Source organism: Osmia lignaria, chromosome 1, assembly GCF_051020975.1.
Source record: "Osmia lignaria lignaria isolate PbOS001 chromosome 1, iyOsmLign1, whole genome shotgun sequence".
Classification (NCBI taxonomy): domain Eukaryota; kingdom Metazoa; phylum Arthropoda; class Insecta; order Hymenoptera; family Megachilidae; genus Osmia; species Osmia lignaria.
In genome coordinates this window covers 12,289,493-12,316,021 of record NC_135032.1, presented here as the reverse complement: position 1 = coordinate 12,316,021, position 26,529 = coordinate 12,289,493, and the positions used below count along the sequence as shown (strand labels likewise).

Here is a 26,529-nt window from a genome sequence, read left to right as displayed (position 1 = left end):
CGAATCAATTAACGGAGCAATTAATCAAACGCTTCGGATAATCAGCGCGTAGCGTGACGGCGAGGCGCGGAGTTGCATCGAACTCGAGTGGCGTGGACAATCGTTCTCACACGCGTGCACACGTTCGCGTTCTCGAGTAAACTGAAACGATCCGCGACGAGCATAATGACATTTCGATGGATCGTGCCATTAATGAGCTTTCACCTTATTTACTTTGCGAGCTTGCACCGCTCCGTTCCACGCCGTTTCCTTTTCCTCTCCTTCCCGCGGATTTGTCAGCCTCGCGAGTTGTCGCATTCGTGTCATCGGCGTCGTTAGATGCATTTTACGCGTCGATTGCATTCGTGAAATTAATGCCACCTGCGTGTTCCACCTTTCACGTAGTCGGAGTAAATCGATTTTCCGAGTACGTAAATTGTTTTATTTTTCAGCATTCCTCCTCGAGTGCTGTCAGCGTCATCACAAGCCATTATCGGTGCATTGTATTTTCATATACATTTGTGAGATTAAAAGTAAAAAATTACAATTTTTCGTTTGTCAATTGCGATGATAAAAGAAAGAAAAACCATCGAGGAGGAATGAGAAAAAGTATCTCTTCGATATTGCATGGAAAACTGAACGATTCTTTTACCAGAGATTGACGGACTTTTCGTCTCATTTCCCAGGGAAATATATATACAATGCCGGCGGTGAATTTTCCGGGAGAAGAAAATAAAAATGGAGAAGAAAAACGATCTTCTTCATTAACGTGAACAACAATCGTCGAGTAAAATGTTCATCCGCTGTGCTGCGTAATGGCCGAATGAAATACGAAATCGATTCGCGAATCGTTCGACCACTTCAGCATACTTTGCCTGATATATCGCGACGTTTTTCGTCCATTGATCTCGTTCGCGTAATATTTCACGAGTTTCGATCGGCGAATAGCCGATCGTAATTGCTGGAATCCGAGTACGTTCGAATAAAAATTCTTAATGCGATCGGTTCGCAGTAATGCCCTATAATTTTGCAGCTTCCCTACGCTCTATTTCACGTTCGAATACTCGTATCTACGTATCCAGCGGGAATATCATGTTATCATTCAAACAAGAGCAACTAAATCGTTTTGAGTCGAAGAATATTCAACCCTATACTAAAGAAAAAATAGAATATTTTAGAACCTATTATAATCGCGACCCAATTCTCTTGATCTACACTTCGGTTACTATCTTTTGGGCAAAGAACAGAAATTTTACGACAAAGTATTGAAGAACAGTAAAGCAGAAAATGCAGAAAGAAATTCAGAACCAGCGAATTTTCAACGTGGAATAATTTCAAAATGATTATTATCTGAAGTGATGCATTTAATTTCGTCGAGTCTGGGTGCACAGATGTATCCGTAGAAGAGGAGGGTGTTCGCTCGAAAATGTCAGAATCAAGCTACCTATGCCAGAGTTCAAGAAACGATGACGTCAGCAAGTACAAGGGTGACGACCCAATTTTTCATTTTTCGACCGGGACTTAAAGAATACGGCATGGATCGTGAAATCTGGTATGGAACCGTGACGAGCTTTCTTTCTTCTTCATTTTTGCCTTGCATTTTTTGTTCCTCGCTCTTTTATTTCAACACATTGCAATGTTTTTGCCACGTGTTGGTGGCTGCTGCTCCGATTCGAAACAAGACGTGTCTTCGAGCGTGAAATTTTTACACCGGCGATCATCCACGGTTCGCGTTTTATTTCCGATCATGATTTACCGCTTCCTATTTTTCACTGGACACCGCTTGGAAAAAGAAACTGAAACGTACGAGCGACGAGAGAATTTTTAGAAGGCAACGTTTCCAGATAAAGCGTTCAGTTTAGACAATCCAGTGTGCCCGTGAGATTAAGCCGTCGAATTGTTACGTTTCCTTCGCGAAGCGGAAATTATCCTGAACACGGTTCGGATAAAATGAAAAATTGCATTATTGGAATTGCAACGAGCGTATTGAAAAACGTCTGTGAGAAATTAGCGTTTAGTGACTGGCGAAATGTCAATGACGAAACTTTGGCTGACAAAGCGTTGTAAGTTCCGAGAACTCGGTTACTACCTGTCAGCACTGTTACAAATGTTCCGCAAGACGGAAATGTTCAAAGCTTATTTAAAATTAAACATAAAGGTCTAATCTTGCTGGACTATTTCAATCTGAGTTATCCCAGACGTAAAATCGACTACCCTGTTTAATTGAAGGCGATCGATCGTTCCGAATCGAGGGATCGAATAATTCACCGACCTCGACACCTACGAAAATACGGAACAAGTCGTTTGAGAATCACTGGCGGGTAAAGCGTGAAAATATACATGGCTAGGCGTCCGCCTCCTAAAATTAATTCCATGTTAATGTGCATCAAGCATACGGATACACATAGGTGTATACACGTATGAAACATCACGCTCGAAATAACACGTTACTTGCAAACGCTTCGGGGATATTACCAGGGCTCGGCTGATTGAAGAAAAGCCAGCGAAGCTGCGTGTATATTTCGCCAGACTCGGCCATATGGAAAAAAATTGACGTCATGAGAAGTTGACGGTATCGTGGCAGTCGGGGCAAACCATTATTCGGCCCGTTACACTGACGAGAAGAGAAAAATGTTTCCTTCGAAAAGGAAAGGGATCGAATGCCTCGAAAATTATCATCGATCGGCGGCGGGCAACAACCCCCGACCACACACGAGGCACGATTTCGTTTCGGTCCATTTGAAACGACAAATTCGTGAGGATATATCGAAAGTCTCCTGTTCGATACCTTTCGAAATAAGTAATAACGGGTCGTAGAACGGTGTCAATTTCAAAGATTATATCGTTTCACATGAACACGATTAACACCGACGTTTTATTTCCGTTCAAACGAAGAATAGCTACTGCGATTGGTCTTACAAGCTCTAAAGAGGAACGTACGCTCCAATATTTCCTGTAATTCCACTCGCAGACGTTTCAATAGACGTCGTTCGATTTATTCCCCTGATATTTCTCTGCTCGCCGAGTTGGTTCGAAAATATTCACGGTAAAATAAGAAATGGCGTAGCCAGTCGCCCCGTTCAAATGAGGAACACTCGCCGCTCCTTTGTGTCGCGTAAACGAGCTCCGAGATAAACGGGGACGATGATAAACGTAGCCGATTCTCGACACTTGTGCACTTTGTTCGTCGTTTCTTCCCGATCGTCCTCGCCGATCAGACTAAAATGCAATTTCCGCTAACAAGCGTTGTCAGCTAAACAGCCGGTATCGGATCGTCAAACGGGACTGATCGGTCACGTTTATCATCTCGATCGCAAATACCCGCCGTAAAGTTTTAATACCACCCATGCGATGAACGTTTCACGTTCAGTCTTACTTTTCTGTATGCTGTCCACTTCTTGGTTTTACCACTGTCTCGTTCTTGAAGCGTTTCCATCCGAAGCGGGAGGGGTAACTTAATTTACAGAGGGATTGCACGAGGGGTGAGGTGTCGGGGCAAGAGGGAAGAATAATTAAATGGAAAGCAGCCACTCGTCGAATGGAAATACCTTTCAAGAAATGGATGTCGACGTCTGCAGACGCGTCTGCCCACTTCATCGTGGACCACCGTGCTCCCGATTACTCTTCGTTATCTTTCCTCACGAATCCTGATCGAGCCTTGACCCATCCGAGGCTTACTTTCAGTCGGTCGGCTCTGTAGACGGATGAACAACGAATATTTGTCGAACGTTTCACGTAATATGCAATATCATTCTCGTAATGCAAAGAACTCTTCAGATAGCATACAATTTTTCTGAGCCTCGAAGTTTCGAAATGATAACGAGGGTAAGATTAAGAACGCAAGTTAAACGACGATTCTAATGAGAAACATTCACGAGACCGTAATTCAGTATGCAACAGCAAAGTACTCGTATTGCAGCAACTGTGCATCGAGGTTAGGAAGATAAGTATAGGTCTTTGTGCAGTAAATTATGTTTCCATGCAAGCTGCGAGGACCTACATTTATTCGTGACCATAATTTCAAATAAGAAACCTTTGTTTAAAGAAGCATTATCGGTTAACAACCCCAAGAAAGCCGAGCAAATAAAAATGCTTAAGCTCGATTCCATTAACGTGGTATTCATTCTCTACCCGTCCAGGCATCTAAGAAATTCCATTGCATTAAAGATTATCCGGACGATGAGAGCCGTATCGTGAATACCGCGAGCACCATAGGTCATCCATGCTTGAACCCGAACGAGTACAATAGCAGACCATTAATTACATCCAATCATCCCATCAAAGTCAACGGGGTCGAGCTTACGGTTCGACTGACGGAATAATTAAGGACTCATTAAGGCCGACATTGTTTGACCGTCCCTGGCTAAGGGAGACCTCGAATTTTCAACGACGACCGTCAGCATCATCGACGCCATTCAGCAAACGACACCACTTCAGACCACGGACTTCAGTTGGCTGCAATCTGCTGAGTGGTGTGCACACGCGACGTTGTTCGTGTCGGCAACAGCTCGCTTGTTCCACAAGCTTCAGCCAGGTCTCGCGGAAATGCCGGGGTGCTTTGCTTCCCGTTAGACCGTCACGTTAAGAGAAGATACGGGGCCGCAATACGCGTTGCGAAGCCTACCGCAAGTACGGCAATTAGTCCTGGCTGTACGACCGTTTCAATTTCTGTCCCTGCTTCTTTGCTCCCTCGCTTACCAAGCAGGCTGACTTTAGCCACGGAAGTGACTATGAATCGTGTTCCCTGGCAAATAATTGCGGAAGGATTGTGGCGAACTGCGAAACCGTATAAACCAGATTCGTGCCATACGATTGATCGCAGCCTCGTTATAGGTCGTTCAGTAGAATAAGCTAGGTAGTCAGGCCAGTAGAATGGGTCAGCGTATGATCAGGCAAGTAGACACCGTTATCAGGCAAGCTACCGTAACTAAATCCTCGTACGGTGAAAATCCTGATGCGCAGCTTCACGAGGATTTAGAATTTCCAGCTAGAAATGGAGGAACTGTTAGTTTCCCTGGGTAATAATTAAGCTCGACCAGCGTGCAATGTGTATAGAGACGGGTTTCACGTGTTTAGCTGGATCCATCGGTTGTTCCTCCATGCAAGGAATTTTACCCGGCGGCTGCCAACAGGAATGAATAACGCGAGGGAAACAGCTGTGGCAGCCAGAAATTTCCAGATAGCTGTGAAAATGTTCGGACGATAGCGACGGTCAAATATCGACGAACAGCTCGCGATCGTTGCTATAATACCGCTACCAATAATTTGCGATCCACTGACCGCAGAGCGAGCGTTTCGTTTATGGTCGCATTACTGTACGTGGAAACGCGGCCGTTGTTTCTCTGAAAGACACGTACAGAATGTCGAAATACGAGTAAAAATATTCTCTATACTCAGTCTAGGATCATACGTACCCTCGAAGCGTTATAAACTACAAATTGCTCTTTCAAATTTATGGTGAGTGATTTCACGACTGCAAAATTAGAAGTTGTAACTTCCCTTCCTTACGACAGAAGTAACTGCATCTTGAGAGTGTAAGAGGCGAAGCTGAAGATTTCATCGTACCAGTAAAAGTTTAAGAGGAAAGGTGCAAAAATTGTCAAAGTTTGTTGAGAATCTGTCGAGTACCAATAAAATGTAGCGCAAGGATACGAGTGTTCTTCTTACGCTATAATCTTTTGTGTTTATGGAAGCGAACATAGTTGATATAGCTTAGATATTGACGTAGCAATTGCATCGTCCCTTAGCATCGAATAAAGGAGGGATACAACGTCGACGAAGTCAGGAGCAAGGTGCAATATGGTCTCGTAGAAAATAATAAAAGTTGTTTGTCGATAAAATGGTCACGAAGCTCGTACCTTATCGCTAGCACCTTAAACCAGCCATAAACTATTTATATTCTCATTCTTCTTGGTTTCATGGGTTGCAATTTTTCACACGCTACTTACGTATCCTTTTTATGCAAAGATACTGGTTTTTCTTGCCGTCAAGCCGCACAGTTTATCGTAACCTTTTGTTGCGCTTCATGTATATTTTTCTTACGTGACAATGCATTTTTCTACCTTTATGCCTACATTTTTTCTTCATGCTTGTCTACTCGCAACCTTTTTGCTTCTACGCGTGCCGGTCTGTCATCCATTCGCTTATCTTTCCGCAATTTCTTTCCACCTTCGAAATGGTCATGAAAATCGTTCGGGCTAAACAGATATTTCAACAGAGGTGTAACGAATAAATCAATTATCCGATCCGTTGGCAACCGCGTGTAACGGCGAGCTTATGAGCGCGACGTTTCAAAAAATCCGTGTAACGTCACGGGATAATTAATTACGAATTATAAACGGCCGATTAATTGTAGCTGCGATCCAGGGCAATAAATATTCGCGCAGATGGATACGGAGGATCGAAGAGAGTCGTTAATCACGACGCATCGAATTGTTGAACGGAAAGAGGCGAGGAGCGAGGTGGTCTGTCGGCTCGCGTCTCGTTCTACTGTCTGACGCGATGGTTTCGTTGGCCATTTGGCATGAAAACGTGTACGAGATTTAACTACCAAAATCTGCATAATTTAGTGTAATGCAGTGTAACGTGAGCCATCGTAACACGAACTGCACGTACGTTCAGGTATTTTTCAACAAGCAATCGATAAATCATCGCGAGGCAACGTGATTGCTTGGCTTCTTGCTGCGTTTAATGGGTCGCCATATATTTTCCAGCAATAAGTGGCAAGCCCTTATCTGTGTTTGATGTACGGCCGAAAGCAGCCCCGTGCACCACGTCCAGGTCGGTTTACGGTTTCCGAATAAGGAACAATATAACGCGGCTTGGCACGCGATTAGTCCATTCTCACGGTCGGATCGCTTTCGTTTTATACTTCAAACTAATATTAATGATTTCAAAGTGGATACACTGTAAATCATGTCAGGGAGAGGGTGCTTTCGTTTAGGTAGATTACCATGTGTGTACAAATAAAGGGCTAACGACGACAGCGACGAGAGCCGACGTGCGTCACAACGCATCCCACTCGGGTTAATTTGCAAATGGTTCCGGGATTAATCACGGCGGACATTAAAAATTCTAGCTGCGAAATTCTCAGGAGCACGGGCTCAACCGTGCCGCAGACTCGAACAGAATACTAATACAAGGTTGGCTTTGATGCCGTGCATTATGGTTCGTTTCGAGATTAATTAATTTGCTAATTTAGATTAGCACGAATCTATTAAAACACAATGATAACTGTGCGGAATCAAATGTTAATTATGCAGTGACACTACAATTATGCATTTATAAATAATACAAAATTAGAAATAAAATTGTAATTAATTTATATAATCAACTTATATTACTTTATGCATGTAAATATCATAATTAATCAATTCACAATTATGTTTTAGCTGGTTCTCTGCGAAAAAAGATCAAAGAATGTGATCGAAACAGGATCGAAGCACGCGCCGGCAATTTGAAAGTGCGAACTTTTTCGCGCGTGCACCCGCGCATGCGCCGAGTTGCTGTAGCGGCCATTAGTGCCGCGCAGCCGTGTAGTTTCCCGCCATCCGCCATGACAGACCCACGCGCGGAATTTTGTCTACATTTGGTGAGTTAAAATTAATAGTTTTTTGTAGAGTTTTGCAACAAAATTGTATGAACATGTGAATTACATGATAAGGAACCTGTGTATGTAAAGGCACATTCGAGAGAAACTTGTTTGAACAATAAATCATACAATTTTGTTTGGCGTCGTTTCGGAACGACAACGCTATTCGCAACGACAATATCGTTTGAAATCACAACAGATCAGTATAGATTTGTGTTTATTTCTCATTTTCAGTATTGTGGAGACCAGTGAACTGTGCGTGTCGGACGTATTTCGTGCGATTATATTGATACAAGTTCGATCTCTGTTTAACCTGTGCATTCTCAACTTTCGCTTTCATGATAGGCGTCCATCCCATGAGTCATTGCGGCCAATCAAGGTAGGACTAGCAATACAATTCTATACAAACAGATGACGCGACGAATGCTTCCCGTATTAAAGCGAGTTGATATCAATATTTTGCGACTTGTATTTATCATTGGTATTATTCAGTTGTTCATTTAATATGATTAACAAAAATTTCGACGTTCAATATATATTTTTGATACCGGAAAGGCAATGGGTCTATCACCGTTCGTTTTTCTCGTTCATCGGTGTTAAATTGATTTAATTCGCGAGGTTAGGTTAACCCAAAGAGGAATAAAAATCACGTTTCGAGGCTCCGAAATGAATTTTATCGATTAAATCGAATTCCCTGGCTAACACGGGGGAATTGTCGTTTACGTTGCCTTTTGCCATGGCGGAAATTATCGGCCAGAAATTGTATTAGACACGGTTATCGGTCCTTCGGGAAGTTTCCTTCTAGGTTATACGTGTGTGACCGATGTCACGAGACTGTCAGTGCTGACTCGCCTCGAAAATTTTCAATTTCCAACGTGTTCGTGTTTTAACTCGTCGGTTAGTTGGACCGTGGGTATGATTACAAATTGCCTACTGCAAACTCTTGATTTGTTCATTCCGCGGCAAATGATAGCAAGTTTGTTCGTCTGCTCATTAAACGTGCACATTTGCGGCGTCCCGAAAACCTTTTCCATCCCTCTCTCGCCCCCTATTCGTTAGCCCGTATAAACATCATCGGATGGGAATATTTCGAAAATGGGTTAAACTAATTCCCCGAACTTCCGGAAGATTTTATCGAGCGAACGCGACAGAGAGTCGGATGATTTCCTAGGAACTGGTTCGCGAAGCGGAAAGCAAAACGGAGACAGAGGTGAAAGGTTAGAAAGAAAGGTAGCGAACGTCGTGAGGGAGAGAAAGAGAAGCTAAGCTGTTAGTAAAATAATAGGAACTTTATCTGGAAGTTTGCTCGGAAACAATTATATGGGGTTTCAAGCTAGAGATGAGGTTACCATGAAAGAGAGTAGAAGCGAGATAGGGTGCAGGAAAACGTGAAACCGAGAGAAAAAAACGGAAAGAAAGGGGATGGATATTTATATTCATTAGAAAGTAAGAAGACAGGCTTGGACAGAGCGGGAATATAGCTTGGAAACGCTTAATGGGGGTTTACACCCGCGGCTTTTCGCTTCGGATAGCCATCTACGCGAGCAGAGAATGTTTTGACCTGGTTTCGAATCAGTTTCGGGTGTTTCTATAATTTCCCATGTTACATTCCCCCGTTGCATTTACAAACAATTTTCCTTTTACCGGACAAATATCCATTTCTTTTCCCTATTCTTTGAGTATTGCGTTTTCTGCATCCCTCGAAACAAGCAAATTTTGAATATGCTGTTTAAAGTTACTAGTTAGTTGAGGAATCATCTCGATCTTGTTGCTTCCACCCTTGAGGGATGGTAGGGTACGAAGCCACTACGGTACGAAGTACAAGAAGTTTCGAAGTCTCTGAATCCGGGAAGAAGTTTCGAGACATCGATTAGCGAGATTGAAAACTTCCGTCTCCTCCTGGTGCATTACGATTCTGGCGGTCGTGGGACGCGAAGGGAAACCGAGGGGATGGTTACTAAAAACCCGAGGCTAATGGTTTCCGTAGCCGTCAAAGAGACATCGATTAACATTCCTTGTTTTTCGTTCGAGCCTCGGTTCCTACTTTTCCGAGTTTTTTCCCCTCGGCTTCGAGCCGTGTTTCTTTTTACTTACTTTCCGATTCCATAGAACCGCAGAAAATCTCAGTTAACGAATGGCTGACTCGGTCGATCGTTGAATTTGCTACGTTTACGTAACGCGGGGATCGTTGCGAAGCGAGTTGTTGCGTCGATTCGAAGTTTCCACTTGCAACAGGGTCGACGATGGTTCAGGAAAAAGACATTTATTAAATTGATGCCATCGTAAAAGCTTGACGGTGTAGTTGCGCTTGATATTCTTCGATAGAAGCGTCGATACGTCCGAAGGGATGCATCGTTTTCAACGAGTCGGTCCAATGAAAAATTGACGTTACTGTTGGCACAATCTTTTCTGCTCCGGTTGCCTTAATCATCGAATTTTTGTCATTCAATTTCTCAGTTTTCTTTGCCTAGTGTACGAGTGCATGAAACGGTAGGATGTTTAATCTTTAAATGGTTTAATCTTTTCCAAGGTATGGATGTTAGTATGCAGATGAGGAAAGTTGTTCTCCTACGAAATTATCAGAAAGAGCATTCGTCAGGGAATGTCTCAGAGTTAAGCTCCTGTTTCGTTGAGGAACTGAGAGCAACTTTGAGCAACTATAAGTGACAATTTAGCTCGAGGCAGTTTGATAATTTCCAACCAAGTAGCCTCAGATACTAGTACAGTATATTTGAAGTGTAAAAAGTTAAAAGTGAGAAAAGAGATTGTTTTTCCAGTATAGAAATTGATTCTCTGATAGGAAATAATGATTTTAGCAAGCTAAGAAAAGTTTCGAAGAAGTTTCTATAATTTAACGAGGTGCCCGGCACCTTTGGGTTTTTAATGGCCCATCTTTCAACGTTACGAATTATTATTGTAGCTACTCAGATACTTCCTCAACATTTTCTTTTATACTTTGATCGGAGTTTGCGAAATTCTTGCACTTCTGGTAGCTGTACCAAGAACTTTTCCGACATGGTAAATAATATATAAACCAGAAGTTTTTGTTCGCGAATAAATTTGGCAACTTTGTTCAACAAGAGTTTCTCAAGTTTCTCATTAATTGGCCATAGCTTTTCGGAATAGGTGTATTAACTTTAAGCTGAACATTCTTTTGATCTACTTTATAAAGTAGAGATACCTTACCAATCTTATCCGATAATTTAGAATTAAATTCCTAAGAATTTCTCCGAACAATATCTTCGAGATAAGTTCGAAGTTTTTATTGGAAAGCGGTGCCAGTTGTGGCTTCCTCGATATCAAACGACGATCAGACACACGAGGAATTTCCACGTGAACAACGTTGTATCGCGCGTCATTTATCGGGACAAACGAGTCTCTTCGCGAAGGTACGCGGATCCATTCGATCCATCGATCCTTCGTAAGCAGAGCCGCGACTATTTCCATCGTTTTCGTGTGTCCGTATGCAAAGCCGTGTCGTTCAGACGGAATCGATGCTTCATGAATTTACAGCGAGCATCCCAAACGGGTCGGTCGTTTCGCGAAACACCGCGTTACAACCGATCCCCTTGTGAATTGTCGCGATTTGTAAACGATAAATGCTTTCCTCCGAAGGCAGATCAAACTTTTTTCAATGCCGGATCTCTATAAATTTGTAACATTACATATTAGATCATCCATCGTATTAATTCTCGAACAACGAACGCGTAGACAATTCAAAGGAGAGAAAAGTGTAGAATTGAAAAGCGTGTTTGCAGGAAAGGATCGAGTAGCTCGATTTAATTTCCAGAATTTATCCGAGGCCGCAACCGGTTCCATTACTAACTTGTCCATCATGTGCAATTGCCTGACCAATTTCCAGTCGGGATACGATCGTAAAGGAACTTTCACGAGATCGAATCAATCCGAGTCTTAAAGGAATCAATATAAAATCGTCCAACCGACCAACAGTCCCCGAAGCAATCGACGAAATACGAGCTTTAGCGTTCTGTTAGCGATGGAACGATTTAAGAACGTCAATTCAACTTGAAAACCTTCCATTGTGTACCGCTTCCCTTTCGCCGATCAATTTAAATTAAATTATGTTGTAAAATCGAATTACGATGCTGACAATGTATAGATTTAATTAACCAGGACGTTCGGTCCGCAACAGGTTGTTAAGGGTTCCAATTACGTGTATCATCTAATTCGTTCCCTACCAGTTAACTAGAGTATAGAAAGTTTTTCGAACGGTAGTTGATCCAGAAGATAAACAAATGAAAGCACGGTTTAGGGACGATTTCCCAGGCCACTAAAAGGACCTGCTGGATAATCTAGGCTGCAGTGCATTTAACGTGAGAATTAATCCATGCCGTGCCACGGAGGAGACACAATTATTACCACGCTCACGTCTCGATTCCTTACGTGATCCTCGACGAAGGTCTAACCACGGGTAAACAGAGCCAGCTGAATAGACGGATATTCATACCGTTCCACCCTATCAGAAGGGTTCTTCGATGCGGCCACCGTTCGAGACTTCCATAATGATGAACCAAAGTCCGTAGCATGCATAGCCGATATGTTACCTCTGCCATGATGGCGTCTGGTCTTCTGTAGATAGGCTGTGAGCAGCAGTTGCATTGCTTTTCTTCCATATTAAGTAGCGACTAGTCCAGGGTGACTGTTGCATCTTTGGCTTCCATTCGAATTAGGCAGTTCTTAATTAAAAGTGACGATGCAATAATAATTAGAAAACGAATTAGGCGACGTCTCGGCTGGTTACGATTCTTTCGGGGAGAGATGGAAATACGCCTCGTTAAGTCAGATTTCAATTAGTCACGGTTAATGGCCGTTCGACGGTCTACGTGTTCGAGGTTAATGTGATTTTTAATTTTCCGGCCTGTCTGTAATCCTTTAACGTAATTACGCGTTCCATTGGAAAAACCATTTGAGGTAATTACACCGCGGGGCTGGCGCGCGTGAACACACCCTTCTATGCGCTGATACATTACCCCTTTTAATCGGCTATTTAATAATTCCGCGTTTCGTGATTTTGAGGGCCGATGACGGTGCACGTTTCTTTTTTTTCCTTTCTTTTTTTAATACGAGCGAATGAATCGGCCGCGCACAAACTCGCACACGAGATGCTACAATTCAATGGATACACGCGATACCTATTCCCTGTCTCGCGACGATGTCACGGTTTTAATCAACGCGAAACCTTTGATTAATGTTCTCCACCATGAACGAGGTTTATAATCTGCCTCGACCTTGACGAATTGGATTAGCGATTTCACAACAACGTTGATTTAACAATTGATCCTTCGATATTCGTGATGGTTAGAAAAGTAGTAACTTGAAAAATCGTTGAATAGGAAATAAAGTGAATGGCATAGTAGTTGTAGCAGTTCTTGAGGAGATTATGACCATCTAAAACGTTGTTTCTCCACTTACCGCATAGTTCAAACGTTCCATTTATTTACCTTGGCCCGATATCAAGTTATCGACTGCCCCATACTACGAGGGGAACCATCGTGCCAAGGAAAATATATAGTTTCCCTAAAATAGCAGATCCAGCTCTAAACTCTTCTAAACACCGCGGGTAGTGTAGTCTTTCTCGTCGTTCGTAGCCACGAACCAATATTGTTTGAAAACAATAGACCGTCTGTTTTCCTCGCAACGCGGTCTAAAGCACACGGTGATACAAAAGAAAACGTACTACTCCATTCAGAAAATGAAGAAACGTTTAATGAACGGTGCATCGGCGAAGCGGCGTTTAGCATGAAAATGCATTTTGCATTCGGAAACAGCGTTCAGAAATATACGTTCCTTATAATACGATGGTTGATTATACGAGGAAATTGCGCGGTTAAAACGTGTCACCCTGTATGTGGGCGTTAATCTCCATGGACTACGCCAGCCAGAACACGGACAGTTGTTTACCGAGTAACGATTAACTACGGAGATAGGGAATGCAAATAGCCGTGAATCCCAGGGGGCGTTTGGTTTCACCGGGTGGTCCCTCGATGTCGTCGAGTTCGTCGTGTGTGTCTCTCTCAAGACCACCGTCTTGGACCCGGAAACCCTCCCGGTGTGTTCGGAGAAATTACCGTTACCACTTAATGAGCTATGCGGCTAAGCGATGCTTAGTTAACGAACGTTTTAAGGAAATCCTGTATTGAATGAAAACGTGATCGCTCGAATTTCCAAATAAATCTTCGCTCCGCGACAAATCCTTATCATTTAGAATAGCAAACAACGGGGTCGAAGGAAAATTAGAAAAGTTTCGAATCGCGAGGCGGCCATCCAGCTTGTTGCCGTATGTTACCGAAATTACATAAACGTGTGCACGCGTGTGGCCGAGTTGCGTGTAGGGTTGGAGGAGAAAAGTTTTGGCTCGACAGAAACAACAGTGACGGGGAAAGGGCAGAAAGTATTGTTGGACGGCGAGAGAAACGGTGGTCGGGAACGCGCCGTTTATTTTAAGTTCTTTCAAACTCTCCGGCGCACTCCTGGAGAAAGGAAGAAGGCGTCACTGGCGAAGCCTGGGGTGCTGGTGGTAGTGGGTGCAAGGGATGGACAGGGTGTGAGAGGGATGGAGGGAATTGTACAAAGGAAGAGACGTGGAAAAGGAAAGAAAGGTCAGCTAGCGAGCGAAAGAGCGGAGGTATCGTGCTGGAAATAGAGGAAAGAAAGTGCGGAAGGAAGAAGAGAGGGACGACCGCGCTCTCCGAGCCATTAGACAAATTTTATATATAGGGGGTTGAAAGCTCATTCGTTTTTCCTGCGAATCGTTACCGTCCGTTCGTCCCTGCTCCTCATTATAATCGATCGTTTAACGCCTTTCCGCGGACCTTTATTGAGCTCGATGAAAAGCCGATGGCCTGGCTACTTGTTCGATTGCCGGCCGATCTTTGCTTTTGTCACAGCTCTGCTCCGATGAATGGAACGTGGATCTATCTTTTATTTCTTCGTCCAAGAAACGACGTCGCGAGATAACGGTTCTTTTAAATGTCTTCCAAGAAAATGAACACCCTTTGAAATTCGCGACACGTAAAATGCCCCGAAAATGCTTCCCTGTAAATATGTATAGGTTACGCGTGACACGGCCAGAACGGTGTTGTAACGAGAAAAGACGTCGTAACGAAAACGAGTTTCGCAACACGAACCATTAGACTTTCGAGAGATGCGTGCAGGCACTTAGGGAGAGCCGACGACTCGAAGAAACGCACGGTTTCTTGGCTTAACAAAGCCAATTTCCGGCACGATCCCATAACGCCACTAACGGGACCAACTTCCTGACGATCTAGAATTCTTCGCCCAGTGTCGTTTGTCGCGTTATTCTTTTCCCATTTTCCGTCGCCCGTTGCCGTCTCGTCGTAACCATCTCGACGAGTAGACGATGTTCGTCCATGGTCAGACCATACGGAATACGATCGTTACGTTTTCCAATTTAATTTCTTTCCTTTCGCCTATTCGATTACATTTATGCCGACCACTGGTGTCCGCTCTGATGGCATACGTGTTAAAGAAACATTTATTTCATACGAATGATAGAAGCGAAATGTTTTTGAAGCAGGATATTTCATGGGCTTTAGCGCGATGAAATATTATGTAGATTTATTTTTAGTCGATGGTGATGGACGACTGTATTATATAGTAGCACGCGAGTATTATTGAGCGAATTGAAAAATACTTTCGCTCTGGGTAGCGCTTTATCTTCTGGAACGAGTTTCATTGCTTCTAAAACGACATGATATACGACAGTCTGGCTAGATTTTCAATTCCCGTTTGAAGAACTCGGTTCGTTCAGTTTTTGATCTATTCGAACGCGACATTCACTATCGGAGCTATTTTCGTCTCTCGAAACGGTGCTCAGGAAAACTGTCGTTGAAATATCTCTCCTTAAAATATATACCTACGTTTTGTCGCACTCGGAAAACTTATTCTCGCAGTAAACTTTTAAAATGAGAAATGCTTCCGCAACTAAGACATATTTCCAACATTACGCTAGGTACTTTGAGCAAAAGCTTCGAAAATCTTGAAAATTCGAAAATTCTACCCTATCTGTCCTGACGGAGGCAGAATGGAATTTAATTTAAATGTACTATTCGAACGAGAGCAAGAAAAACAGTCGGGCATCGGTGAAAGTGTGTCCAGCGAGCAAGGACGTGGACAAACTTATCCCAACAATCGTTGGAGCGAAGGAAAACACGGGAAGATTCGAGTTCTCACGTAGCCCGGGAAACGTTGAGAGATTTTCCAGGAAGCGTTTCCAACGCTTTCGTTCCCTGGCAAATTTAATATCGACGTTCGAGCGTCGAAATCTCAATCAAAAAATGCTGGCGAAATTGGAGGTACGCGGAGTACGGGGGGTTGAAAATCGCTGGGTGATGCTTGAACGGCCACTATTCTCCTCTTCTGTCGTTCGAGCCTCTTCCAAAGCCCGATGTCACGACTGCGGATATGACAAACGCACGTGGGGTCCTGAAACCCATATGCACTGATAACGACGTTATCGGTCCGACATGGAGCACGTCTGTTATTCGCGATACGCAGACGTGCGCCTGGTAAAACGTCATCCATTACCCAGGCCAGACTGATTTACTATTAATTAGTAGTATCGACGGTGAAAGACAGCCACGAAATTTCGTTCGTCAACCCGTTCGCTAAGGTTCGACCGTGCTAGGGGACGGCATCCCTTTTCCGCCACGCTAAATGAGCCGGTAAATGCCCGTGAAACGTTTCCAACCGACTGTGGACGTTCAATTAGCCGAAGTGTGAAACGAAAATGATATTCCACGGCCGGAGAAATTTGCAGCGAAAGGAAACTAAGCTGGCTGCCTGGCAGCTGACGTTGCGTATTAATTTCCTAGCCTGCTCGGCTTCTGGTTCGTTCAATTTATACGCCGGTGAATGGAAAACGATTCTTGAAAGCTTGTACAGAAATTGCAAGCTGAACAATCGTGTTATGATGAAATTTCTGTTCGATTTATAATAAGGTCACTTGGATGACCTTATTCGAACTTTAAGAGTTCAGGCTTTGAATTCAAGTGAAAATTGTCGTCTTATTTAACTTGGCGAGTTTGTGATTGGAAAAAATGTGGTGGAAAGAAGAGTGCATTTCGGAAGGTTCTTTTGGAGTCGGATGAAAGGTGGCACAAAAGAAATTGAACCTGTTATAAGGATGTCGAGGTACAAAAGCCTGCTGGCAACCGAGTGCCACTCCAGTACACGTTTCTATCTGTTGGATGATCCTCGACCTCGAAATTGTGCTTTAACTGCTGGACGATCGTCCTGTATCTTTCGATTAATAATTTGATATTTTTGATCAATTATTATAATGATTTTGATCAACTGTCCTCCTTGGTAATTAGTAAATTAGCAGTATCATCTAGTAAGGTCTTCCTACATTAATAGTTTCGAGCTGTATCTTGAAATCCTTTGGATTTTGACTTTTGAAAGGTCACTTGCAACTGTTCTGGGGCGAACTGTTTCAAAAAAGAGCACTCAACCTTTGGTACCCGTGATCCATAAACTTCCTGCTCGCTGGGCGTTGCAGCCCCGTTTCCTCCTACTGTTCTCGTCCTTAGTTCTGCTTCTTTCTATTTCTACTCGAAGCAACAGAGCAAAGGTTGAACTTAACCCCGCAAACCTTTTCAAACATTAGAGTGAAATACTTTCTGAAAGTTCGAGACCGATTTGTGTGGTTACTTCTGTGAAATTCTTTTCTGTCAATAAGAATGAAAAATAGCAAGCAAATGATTTTAGGAAACGGAAATTAGAAGAAAGATTTTCCTTTTCGCTGGTTAACAGCAAGATTTCACGGGAAGGATCAAAGTGCACGAAGCATGGAAGGAAACGAAATTTGTCACCGATGTTCCGGTGCCTTAAATTTGTCTCCGACCATGGATTACGGGACTTCGATACTCTCCGTCGCCGACCAGAAGAGATCGGCTCGCGTCAAGGATTAAGGTCAACGAAGAAATTGAATTCGTCGGAAATCCGTAGAGGCGCGACGACGTGGAGGGAATAGAGATGGTCGACGTGTTTCCGTTCGTGCACCTGACACGATTCTTCGAAACTTTTCTGGAGAGCCTGTCCTCTCTGGTGTAAACTAGCATCAAATCGGATCGTTTTCACAATGTCAATCATATGGAAGGTTCTTCTAATTATTGGATGATTAGTTTCATTTTTGAAGTTACGAGTTTGAATAAACTCAGCTGAAAAAAATCAATCTCACCCCTGTGAAAAATGCTATTCCCTGCACCTCTTTCCAATTTTTTCTAGTAACATTATTCGAAGGTATCGTCTGGCGGCAAAATCGCAGGTGCGAAAAATAACGGGGACCGAACTCGGTTGTATCGCATTTCAGAAAACAAACGAACCGTTCGGCCGTTAGCTGGTTGGTTTGATTCGTCGTGCAGTGCAAATCACGTTGGCCACGCTTCACGTGTAACCGATACGGTTCGCTCCTTTTTCCCCTCTGCCGGTGTTTCGGGTCGCTTTGCGAGTACAATAATTCGGCCAATTTCGTCGTGCCAGTTTATGATCCACTCCGTTGAATTTTCCACCCGAATTTCAAAAGCCATTCCGTTTCGTACCCGATTCCCCACTCGCCATCTCGTTTTCACCTACAACGAAAACCGCTTATTTTTACGCGTAACTTTGTTTCCAGTTGCCCTAACGATCCAAACTTGATCTCCGGTTCACCTACTTTGCCCTAGCTTCCGGTAATAATGTTCGAAGTTCTTTTGCATATGGAAACGCGTCATACCACGAGGAAACCAGGTCCATGAAATGGCAAAAATTTTCTACGTTCACGCAGTGGCTCACAGATTTACGAGCCTTTCTTTTTAATTATCACCAATTCGATCGAACGCGTATAGTTCCCAAAACACATCAATTCGTAGATGGAATAATCTCAGTAAACCAAAGGCGAAAGCCGGATTGCTGGGACGTTCGACAAAGCTGTCAAAGAACAGCGGGCTATCGACATCGCTGTCCGTTTCCATTAGAACGCGTCGTCGGTGTAAAATTCAATCGGGGGTTGAAATCTATTTGACCGAATCTCGCGAAACGAGCATTAATGAATTTCCCGATATTTTACTGGCCCGTGAGGGCACGCGCCCTCTCGCAGATACGATCTCCTTGAAAACTGCTTTCTTTTCGCATCCGCAGCAACCCCTTATCCGGTCCAGCTTCAGTATTTAAGAGGGTGTATATATCTTCCCGGGAAAAGCTCCTGCATCCCACGTTGGTCCGTTCCAATTTATTTACAACAGGGCCGCATCTTTCATCGGTCTTTCTTCGACGCTTTCTTATATCCGTCAGATTCGTAGTTTCAAGTGTTATGAAAATAACTACATAAACGTTTCATCGATATTCTTCATTAGAAACGATAAAAGTGGAAATCAGCTTTAAGTAAATCGTAATAATTAATAGAGCAATTCAATTACTTTTCAGCCCCTGTTACTTAAGAATTTAATCTCGTATTCTAAGCCACCGCTCTCTACGGAAGGAACAATCAAATTAAAAGATAAACGCAAGGAGTAGTAAAAAAGTTGAAACACACTCTCGCGGAACTTCTTTTCATGAACCATTACCCTCGAAGCCACGCTTCACGGTCCGCCGAGGAACAAATAAGGAAAACGAGAAACTCGCCTGGTATTACCAAGTCAAATTTGACCCCTCAAAATCACCGAGCCCCTGATTCGCGTTCATCAACCCCTAACAGCGTCAGATAACCGGTGTAATTTACGATTCCTTATTACGAAACTTCAAGAATCGCTCGCAGATATTTTCCGGCTTTTGATAAACATGTTTTTTTTTTCGGGGAAATTACTTCGTTATTGTACGAAATAAGGCTTCTATAATTTCTTACATATTTTTATGATAAAAAAGAAAGTCAAACGAGGAGGATTGAAATTTTTCGGTATCGTCACGGGATTATCTTCAGCAAGGGGGGAAAAACTTGGACGCAAAGAGGCAATAATATTTGCTCTTAGCTGCAAAGCATACCTTCGGTTAGTTAATTTTGATCCGTATCTACGGAACGAACAGACAGGGATGCGACGTTCTGGTCGGAAACGATGGATAAAGATAGAAAACGAAGGAGAGAAGGGTGGAAGGTTTCCAGTGGTGGCGTCGAGAAGGAATAAGAGGAGGAAAATCTCTAGTAATCCTCGAGGGGATAATCGGCACCGCGCTCCGCGTTTTTTCCCCTTAATTAACGGCTCATCGCAAACGCGGCTGATTACTTTTAATTAGCTTCTCGGAGGAGAACCGTATAGAAGGAAGAACGAACGAGTTTGTCGTTTGATTCGATCATGTCAAATACACTTTTCGATCATTTCTAAATTTATCGATATTTCCAAATTACTGTAGATCCCCTGAATATTTTCTGAATATTTCTGTGTTTTTCCTCTTTGCGAAATTCGGAGAGCAAAGAATATTATCAGATAAATGGTGTAGTCTTGTTCATTGCGGATCAGATTCGTTGATTTGCATTTTGATTTGAACTGTGTGTTGCGAGTCCAACTGGTCATTTTGATCGAATGGATTCATTTGTCATTTTGATCAGTAAACGAACGGACTATGGGTAGACTGTTTAAAAAAATTCATATGTGATTATTTTGAATTTTATTATCAAAGTTCCAATTCGATTCACGTTCAAAGACACAGCATCTGCTCTATCTAATAACGAATGATATGCTGGGTCTATTTTCGAAAATGTCCCGTCGTTAGGTGCATTCGACTCATTTCGACGGGAACAACGCGTGCATTTGATGCATCTGTTGCATCGTTCCATGGACTGTCTGGGTGCAACAAAATTCGTAACAAAGGGTATCGTTTGAATGCACGTTTTTCATGCAGTCAGATGCATTCGTCGTGGGAAATTTAGAAAACCACCGTTCCATGCAAACTTTGACGTGCATAAAATAATGAAAATTAAAAGTACTTGGTTCCATCTACAAAATAGTTAATTGCGTTTCGAAGTCATTACTTGATTAATTAAATTCCGCAGTAGCAGACTAGAAGTGTAATATTCACGCAGCTTGATTTTCATCGATTCTCTAACCAATATCGAACCCAAGTGTTAACTGGTCGACCGTTCGATTAATCGCCGTCTCAGAAACAACCGATCGATCTACAACGGGGCTGTAACTCGATCTGAAACAGTCGCCAATCTCGGGGACGATCTTCGAAACAATTAATCTCAATTTACGGAGTCACTTACCTTCGGGCTGGTGAGGAGCGTAGATGTTCAGGTAGAGGCAATCCTCGCTCTGGTTCTTCAAGTACGGTAACAGCTTCTCCAGGTATTCGTACCTGACTGGTCTCACCTCGTCTCGTAAGTTTGGCACCGTTTGCGGGCAGACGGGAGCGAATTCCTGTGATTGTCTCACACCGCGCCATGGTTCAGGTGATCTTGGAGGAGAGAACCTTAGGGAGCCGACTGGAGGTTCCGCGTACGGCACTCCTGGAATAGTGTTAGCGTCGATTGGTAATTGGTTTGGATTAGGTTAGGTATAGTCGAGTAGACTGTGCACCATTCTACCTCGATTACAGCTAGAATATAGGTGATACTATGAAGGGTTCTTCGCTATTGAAAATTAGGTCACAGAAACTACTGAAGTGTTCTACAATTGCGAAACTTCACCTTTTTAAGAACGGTGAAGTTTGAGAAAATATAGGTCGAGATTAATTCGTCGGTTTTCGATTGATTCCGAGGAAAGTACTGTACGCAGGCAAATTCGTAGTATTTCGAGTACTCAGCTGCTGCTCCGCAATTACTCTGCTTCCTCCCGGAACTATTTCCACGCAAAGTGGAAGAAAGGTATCACGAGGGTCCACTAGAAGCGAGGAATCGTTGCCAAGGAATGTCATGGGCTGTCGTAGAACTGGAAGAAAGTGCATGGTCGCTCGGTTCAGCTCGAGAAACGAGTGTAGCACGCAGCGACGAAAGAGGAAGCAGGGCAGAGGGGACGTTTATTCCCGAAATAGCCTGCACACTTCTCGTTTCGGAACCTTTGACGTATCGGACTCCTCGGGATCCTCGAAAGCTCAGATACGTCGGGGGTAATGCGAGAGAAAAGCTGATGCAGCTGCGAGCAAACTTTTGCCCGCTGACCAAAGTTCGCCGTATCGGCAGCCGGAAACTGGAGATCGCGGTGTGTTATCGCTCTCCAGCTTGTGGGAATTCGATCGAGGAAAACGGGACGAGGGGGATGGCCGTGATTGGGCCCGAACTTTGAAACTTTCTGCACGGGACGATAAAGCGATGATTGTGAACGGATTTCAATAGCCGTGATTGATTCCCCCGGAGAGGTTCGACCACCTTTTTTTAGCTGATTTTTCGGGCTTCCATACGTATAGGGGATTGTAATTGGTACTTGCGATAGACACTTTGAAACAATGTTTCTTTTTTAGGGAGACTGTTCGATTTTTCTTCCATTCTTTCGGTACGTTCTCGTTTAATTAATTATTTCCGTACTCGTTAGTTAGATTATCGTATTAAAACTTACCCAAGAAAACGTCCACCGATTGCAAATCGTGGCTGGTCCTCGGTTGCGCGACGATACCACGCAGACGTCCCTGTTTCACCCGAACTTCTCTGGTGACTCGTTCCGGAGGATCGAGAAACCTCGAATGATAACCATACTGCGGTCTCGGCTCGTAAAAGTCGCGGTGTTCTGTAAGGATTTGGGTGCAGGCCAGCAACACGAGACCCACCAGTTCCAGCCGCAGCATCCTCGACATTTGTTCGAACGTTTCGACGCCCAGGAAGCGTGGCAATGAATTTCTCACCGATACACCACGCAACCAGTCGTCGTGCGAGATAAAAATAATTTTTCTACGTTTCTGCTTCTTCCGTTCTTGCACCGGATACAAGAAGGGGAAGCTTCGCGTCGTTCCTTAGTTATCGTTCACGGGCGAAACTGTTCCGAGAGTTGTCGAGAAAAGGCGGACCAGATTTCTCAAGAGGTGTGCCAAAATCGTTCGATGTCAGCTGTGTGGCACCACGTGCGCGCGTGGCTCACATTTTCCTCTTCGACTGTTGTCTTTTCTTCGTTCCCGCCCTCTCAGCCTTCGCGTTATCACATTTTCATGGTCTCATTTCTCACATATTCAGTATAATAACTGCGCTCAGAATTCTCGCGAAGAGCTGGCAGCCAGCTTCGTGACACTGCACTCGTTCGACACACTCGCTCTAAATCGGTAACGGTGAAATAAAACGTAGAGATTTCAACGTTTCGGGCGTCTCGGTTCCCTATACCGCGGGCTCGCTTTAAATATAGTTGACAACCGTTTCGAAGCAACGACGGTTTCGCTTTCGCGCTGCGTCCGCCAGCCCGATGCCGATTACAAGGCAAAAGAACACTCCGCACCGGTGTCTTCCACCGGGGATATTCTTGGGCGGAACAAGGGTGAACGCACGTGTTGAACCAAGAAAGACGAAGAGAAACAAGAGGGTACCGTGGACGCGCTCTATCTTCGACCTAAATAGAACGGTTCTGATGTTGGTAAACTTTGTGCACGTTCGCGTCGCGGAACTTTCCGTCCCTTCATTTTATTAAAAGATTTTCCATTTAGGATTTTATACATCTTAACAGCTGTAAATCGAGTTTAATCATAAATTGTCGAAACAACATTCTGTTTGATGTTTAAAGCATCAAAAGTTGTTAGAAGCGATGATTTATGATTCTAATTCGTTTACGGCGGGTTCTATAAATATGCATCTAAACAGGAGGTTGTAGCGGAAGATATAATTACGAAAAAGCGAATTTACGAGGTAGAAAAAAAGCGTCGGTCGACTTGGAAAACGAAGCGAGGCACGAACGAACCGAGGGTGGTTTCAAATTTACCCCATTCATCGTTTTCACAAAGCAGCCATCAAAAGAGCCTTCCGTTTCACCGTGAAAATCATTCGACAAAATTTACGGAAAAAAGCGCGGCACGCACGCGGTCTCGCGCGAGCGTGCAACCTGCAAACAGGATTACCCGCCGTGAAGTGAAACCGGCACCGTTTTAACGCCCGTTTAAAAGCGGTCAATAGCGTTAAATTATGAATGCCCGTAATTTGCATCCTGTCTAATTGTTCACCGGATAACATCCATCCCTATCTTCCTCTATTTTCCTTTTTTTTTTCTCTCTCTCTTTTTTAAACCAACCACCAATCTTCCCTGCTATGCGACGCGACGCCTTTTTACATCCGCGCAAACTATGTTACCGTTTGGCTTTTCATCGAACGGCGAACGATTTCTCGACCTGGCAACCTGGAATATCGAATTCGCTCGTAAAAGCGTCTGAACTTTTCGATCTGACGCGTGGGCGTGATGCTTTTGAAAATTCCTGGCCCGAAGATCAATGAAAATTTCACGACTCCCCCGATATCGAAGCAGATTTTCAAGATAAGAGAGTAAATTAGGTGATCGTGTTTGTTTCGAAAAGGAAACGTTGCTTTCGTCGAGGATATTGAACTTTTGGCTGCCCTTGCGGACGACGTGGATATTCTTGGACCACGCTTTGCTGTTCTTGTCTCTGCTCTTTCAATATTTCCCAAATATCAGAGTAAAGATAAAAGCGTCGATCGGTGAAAACACTCGCGGCAAATTTTTATGGATGTTGATCGCAAATGAAAATAAATCTCATACGAATAATGAATAAAGAAAAAAAAATGGAAGAGTGAAAACGTTCACCCAAGTTCAGCTTCAGGAAAATGCATAGATGGAATCTATAGACACGTACTTTGACAGTAATTACGTTCGCGTTTTACCTAAGCGCGAAAGATGAGAAACAGAAGAACTTGAGCAATTTCGAGCACTAGGCGAAATGGAGTTTCGGTAATCCAACGTTTCAGTTCGTAGAGATTAGCACGCGGAAATGTTGAAGCACGAATTTCACGATCACGGTGTTGGTTTCGTCTGGATGGAATTCGCGAGTGGACTGAGTCCGTAAGTGCTAAAATTAAATCGAGAACGAGTTGAGGAGGAAGCGCCGCCGGGCGGCCGTCTTACGAGCTGAAACTTTTATTTTAGAGAGAAGATTTCGTGATCGTTCAGTTGGTTTCGTAGCAAACGAAAGTGTAGTGGAAGGAAGCTTTCGCTTTTGAAGATCCCGCCTTAGGTTTCTTTTAAACAGAAGCATCGTTCTAGGTTCCGTTGGAAATTATAGACAAACTTTGCGGAGGACCCGCGATCGTTAAGATTTTCTGGCAATGAAACGTCATTATCTTGGCGTGATCTCGAAACTCAAGGTTCCCGTCTTTGATCGAGTGCAATTTAATTTAGCTTAATCCGAACGGTACTACGAGGATCCCTTTCTTTTGAATCTCGACGCGGGGACAAAGTTAAACATTTTATCTCTAATGGAATTAGCATACACGGTCGGAGATCTGGAAGTATTTGGATTAAATGAAACACCGCTTTCCTGAAAGTCTGTTTATCGAGATTAAGATAATTGAAGTGGACCGGTTGGATCGCGCAATCAAGTGATGCTTAAAGGAAATGAAAATTATCGTTCCTTTCCTTCGACTTTCTCTTCTTTTGCATGAGATTTTATAATTAATCAACGCTCTGGGAAAATTGGAATTTAATTACTTCCAAATATCTTCAATTGCAATCAGATCGCTTGGTATAATTTACTAGACAAGATCAGAGATATTTCTTTGTGAATTTTCTTTGTATGTATCGCTGTCCGTTGTGTACAACGACGTGTTAAAGCAACGATAAGAAGACTTTGAGAGGCACTCGAGGCGCGAGGCGTTCCCCGATGAGTGGCTGCTCTTCAGGAACATCTCATTTACGTTAATGAACTTACTTCGCGCCGGAGCCGCGGGACACCGACAAAAGTGCATGGTCCCCGTGTCGCTTCGGGACAAAGATCCGGATAAATTTAACGAAACGCTCGGTGAAACTCGTGCTCGGCTCTGCATTCGTGAAAACAATCTCTTGCTCTTTACTTCGAGTGGTTAATTAACTAATTAGTGTCTCCTATGTTGCGTAAATACGAAGCAGAAAAAATGGATCAATTAATTATCTTGTCGTTTGTTAATTAATTATCCTTCTTTATAGCTGGTTTAAAGAAACACTTTTTGGTATGAAAATTCGTGGTAGGGGATAAAATATGTTCGTCCATATTTTGTTGAACAAAGTGGTCAAATTAGGTTGTAAAATAATGTTCTCTCAAAAAGAACTCTCAAAGTTTTAATTAATACACTCGTCTATTATTTTAATCTCATCGTACTTTCAACCCTCTATTTTTCATTGAAATATTCCGAACAACTTTTAATTGGTTCACTAAATTGTAGTACGTTCAAGTTTGACCCCTGCTTTTTAAGCATCCTCATCTGTATTACGTATGTTTGCCTCTTCAGTTATCGAACGACCTTGGTTTTTCGTGGGATAAACAGGTTATGTGTTGTCGGAATAATAAATACAGATTCATCAATGAAGTCTCTTCTTAAAGGAAGCTAGTCAACAAAGGAGAGCAACCCACTTTCCTCGATTTCTTTTTTCCCTTTGTTCGTTCTCGTTCCTCGTTCCATACAACCGCAACACCCACGTCGATGCTTAACAATGATGCTTAAGCAATTCAGAAAGCTAGTTGTTCGCATCGAACATTGCAGAGAAGAGTCTCTGTCTCTCATTTAACCACGATCGAATGTACAATTAATTCGAATGCACCGTCCCATCTTAGCAATTTCCGCCACGGGACTTTTCAATATTTTCCAACCGCACCGAAGCGTGTACCACCAACACAAAGACGAAACGAACGCATTGTTTCCCGGGTTATCGATAACGGAACGAACCACGGCGAGATGAAGATAAATAACTTGCAGCGTGTAAACGGTCGGTTCGCGATGTACGCCAATCCCGAGGGATTTTGTCCTTCTTCGAAAGTAGCCCGTTCATTCCTCCCAGAACAGATATTTTTTCTCCGAGCGGAACATCCACTTGTTTCAGACGAATAATTAC

At 43.3% G+C, this 26,529-nt stretch overlaps 2 protein-coding genes across 4 annotated transcripts in view; one reads left to right on the top strand and one right to left on the bottom strand.

Moving 5' to 3' along the window:
* The window catches only part of LOC117606333 (uncharacterized), a 49,151-nt gene extending 24,665 nt beyond the window's left edge, over positions 1–24,486 (bottom strand). Inside the window, exons 1-3 of one of the 2 annotated variants that reach the window (XM_034328684.2) lie at positions 24,302–24,486; positions 22,078–22,763; positions 20,790–21,032 (exon numbers count right to left, since the gene is read on the bottom strand). In XM_034328684.2, the coding sequence (XP_034184575.2) occupies positions 20,790–21,032; positions 22,078–22,312 (478 nt within the window). In that variant the 5' untranslated portion in view covers positions 22,313–22,763; positions 24,302–24,486. The remainder of the gene's footprint in view (positions 1–20,789; positions 21,033–22,077; positions 22,764–24,301) is intronic. The other variant, XM_034328685.2, reaches the window with a different exon arrangement.
* The window catches only part of Nlg3 (Neuroligin 3), a 236,787-nt gene that overhangs the window by 36,061 nt on the left and 174,197 nt on the right, over positions 1–26,529 (top strand). Inside the window, exons 5-7 of one of the 2 annotated variants that reach the window (XM_034328691.2) lie at positions 7,371–7,570; positions 7,805–7,825; positions 7,916–7,949. The gene's annotated coding sequence lies outside the window, so the exon portion shown is untranslated. Of the gene's footprint in view, positions 1–7,370; positions 7,571–7,804; positions 7,950–26,529 lie in introns of both variants that reach the window. The other variant, XM_034328690.2, reaches the window with a different exon arrangement.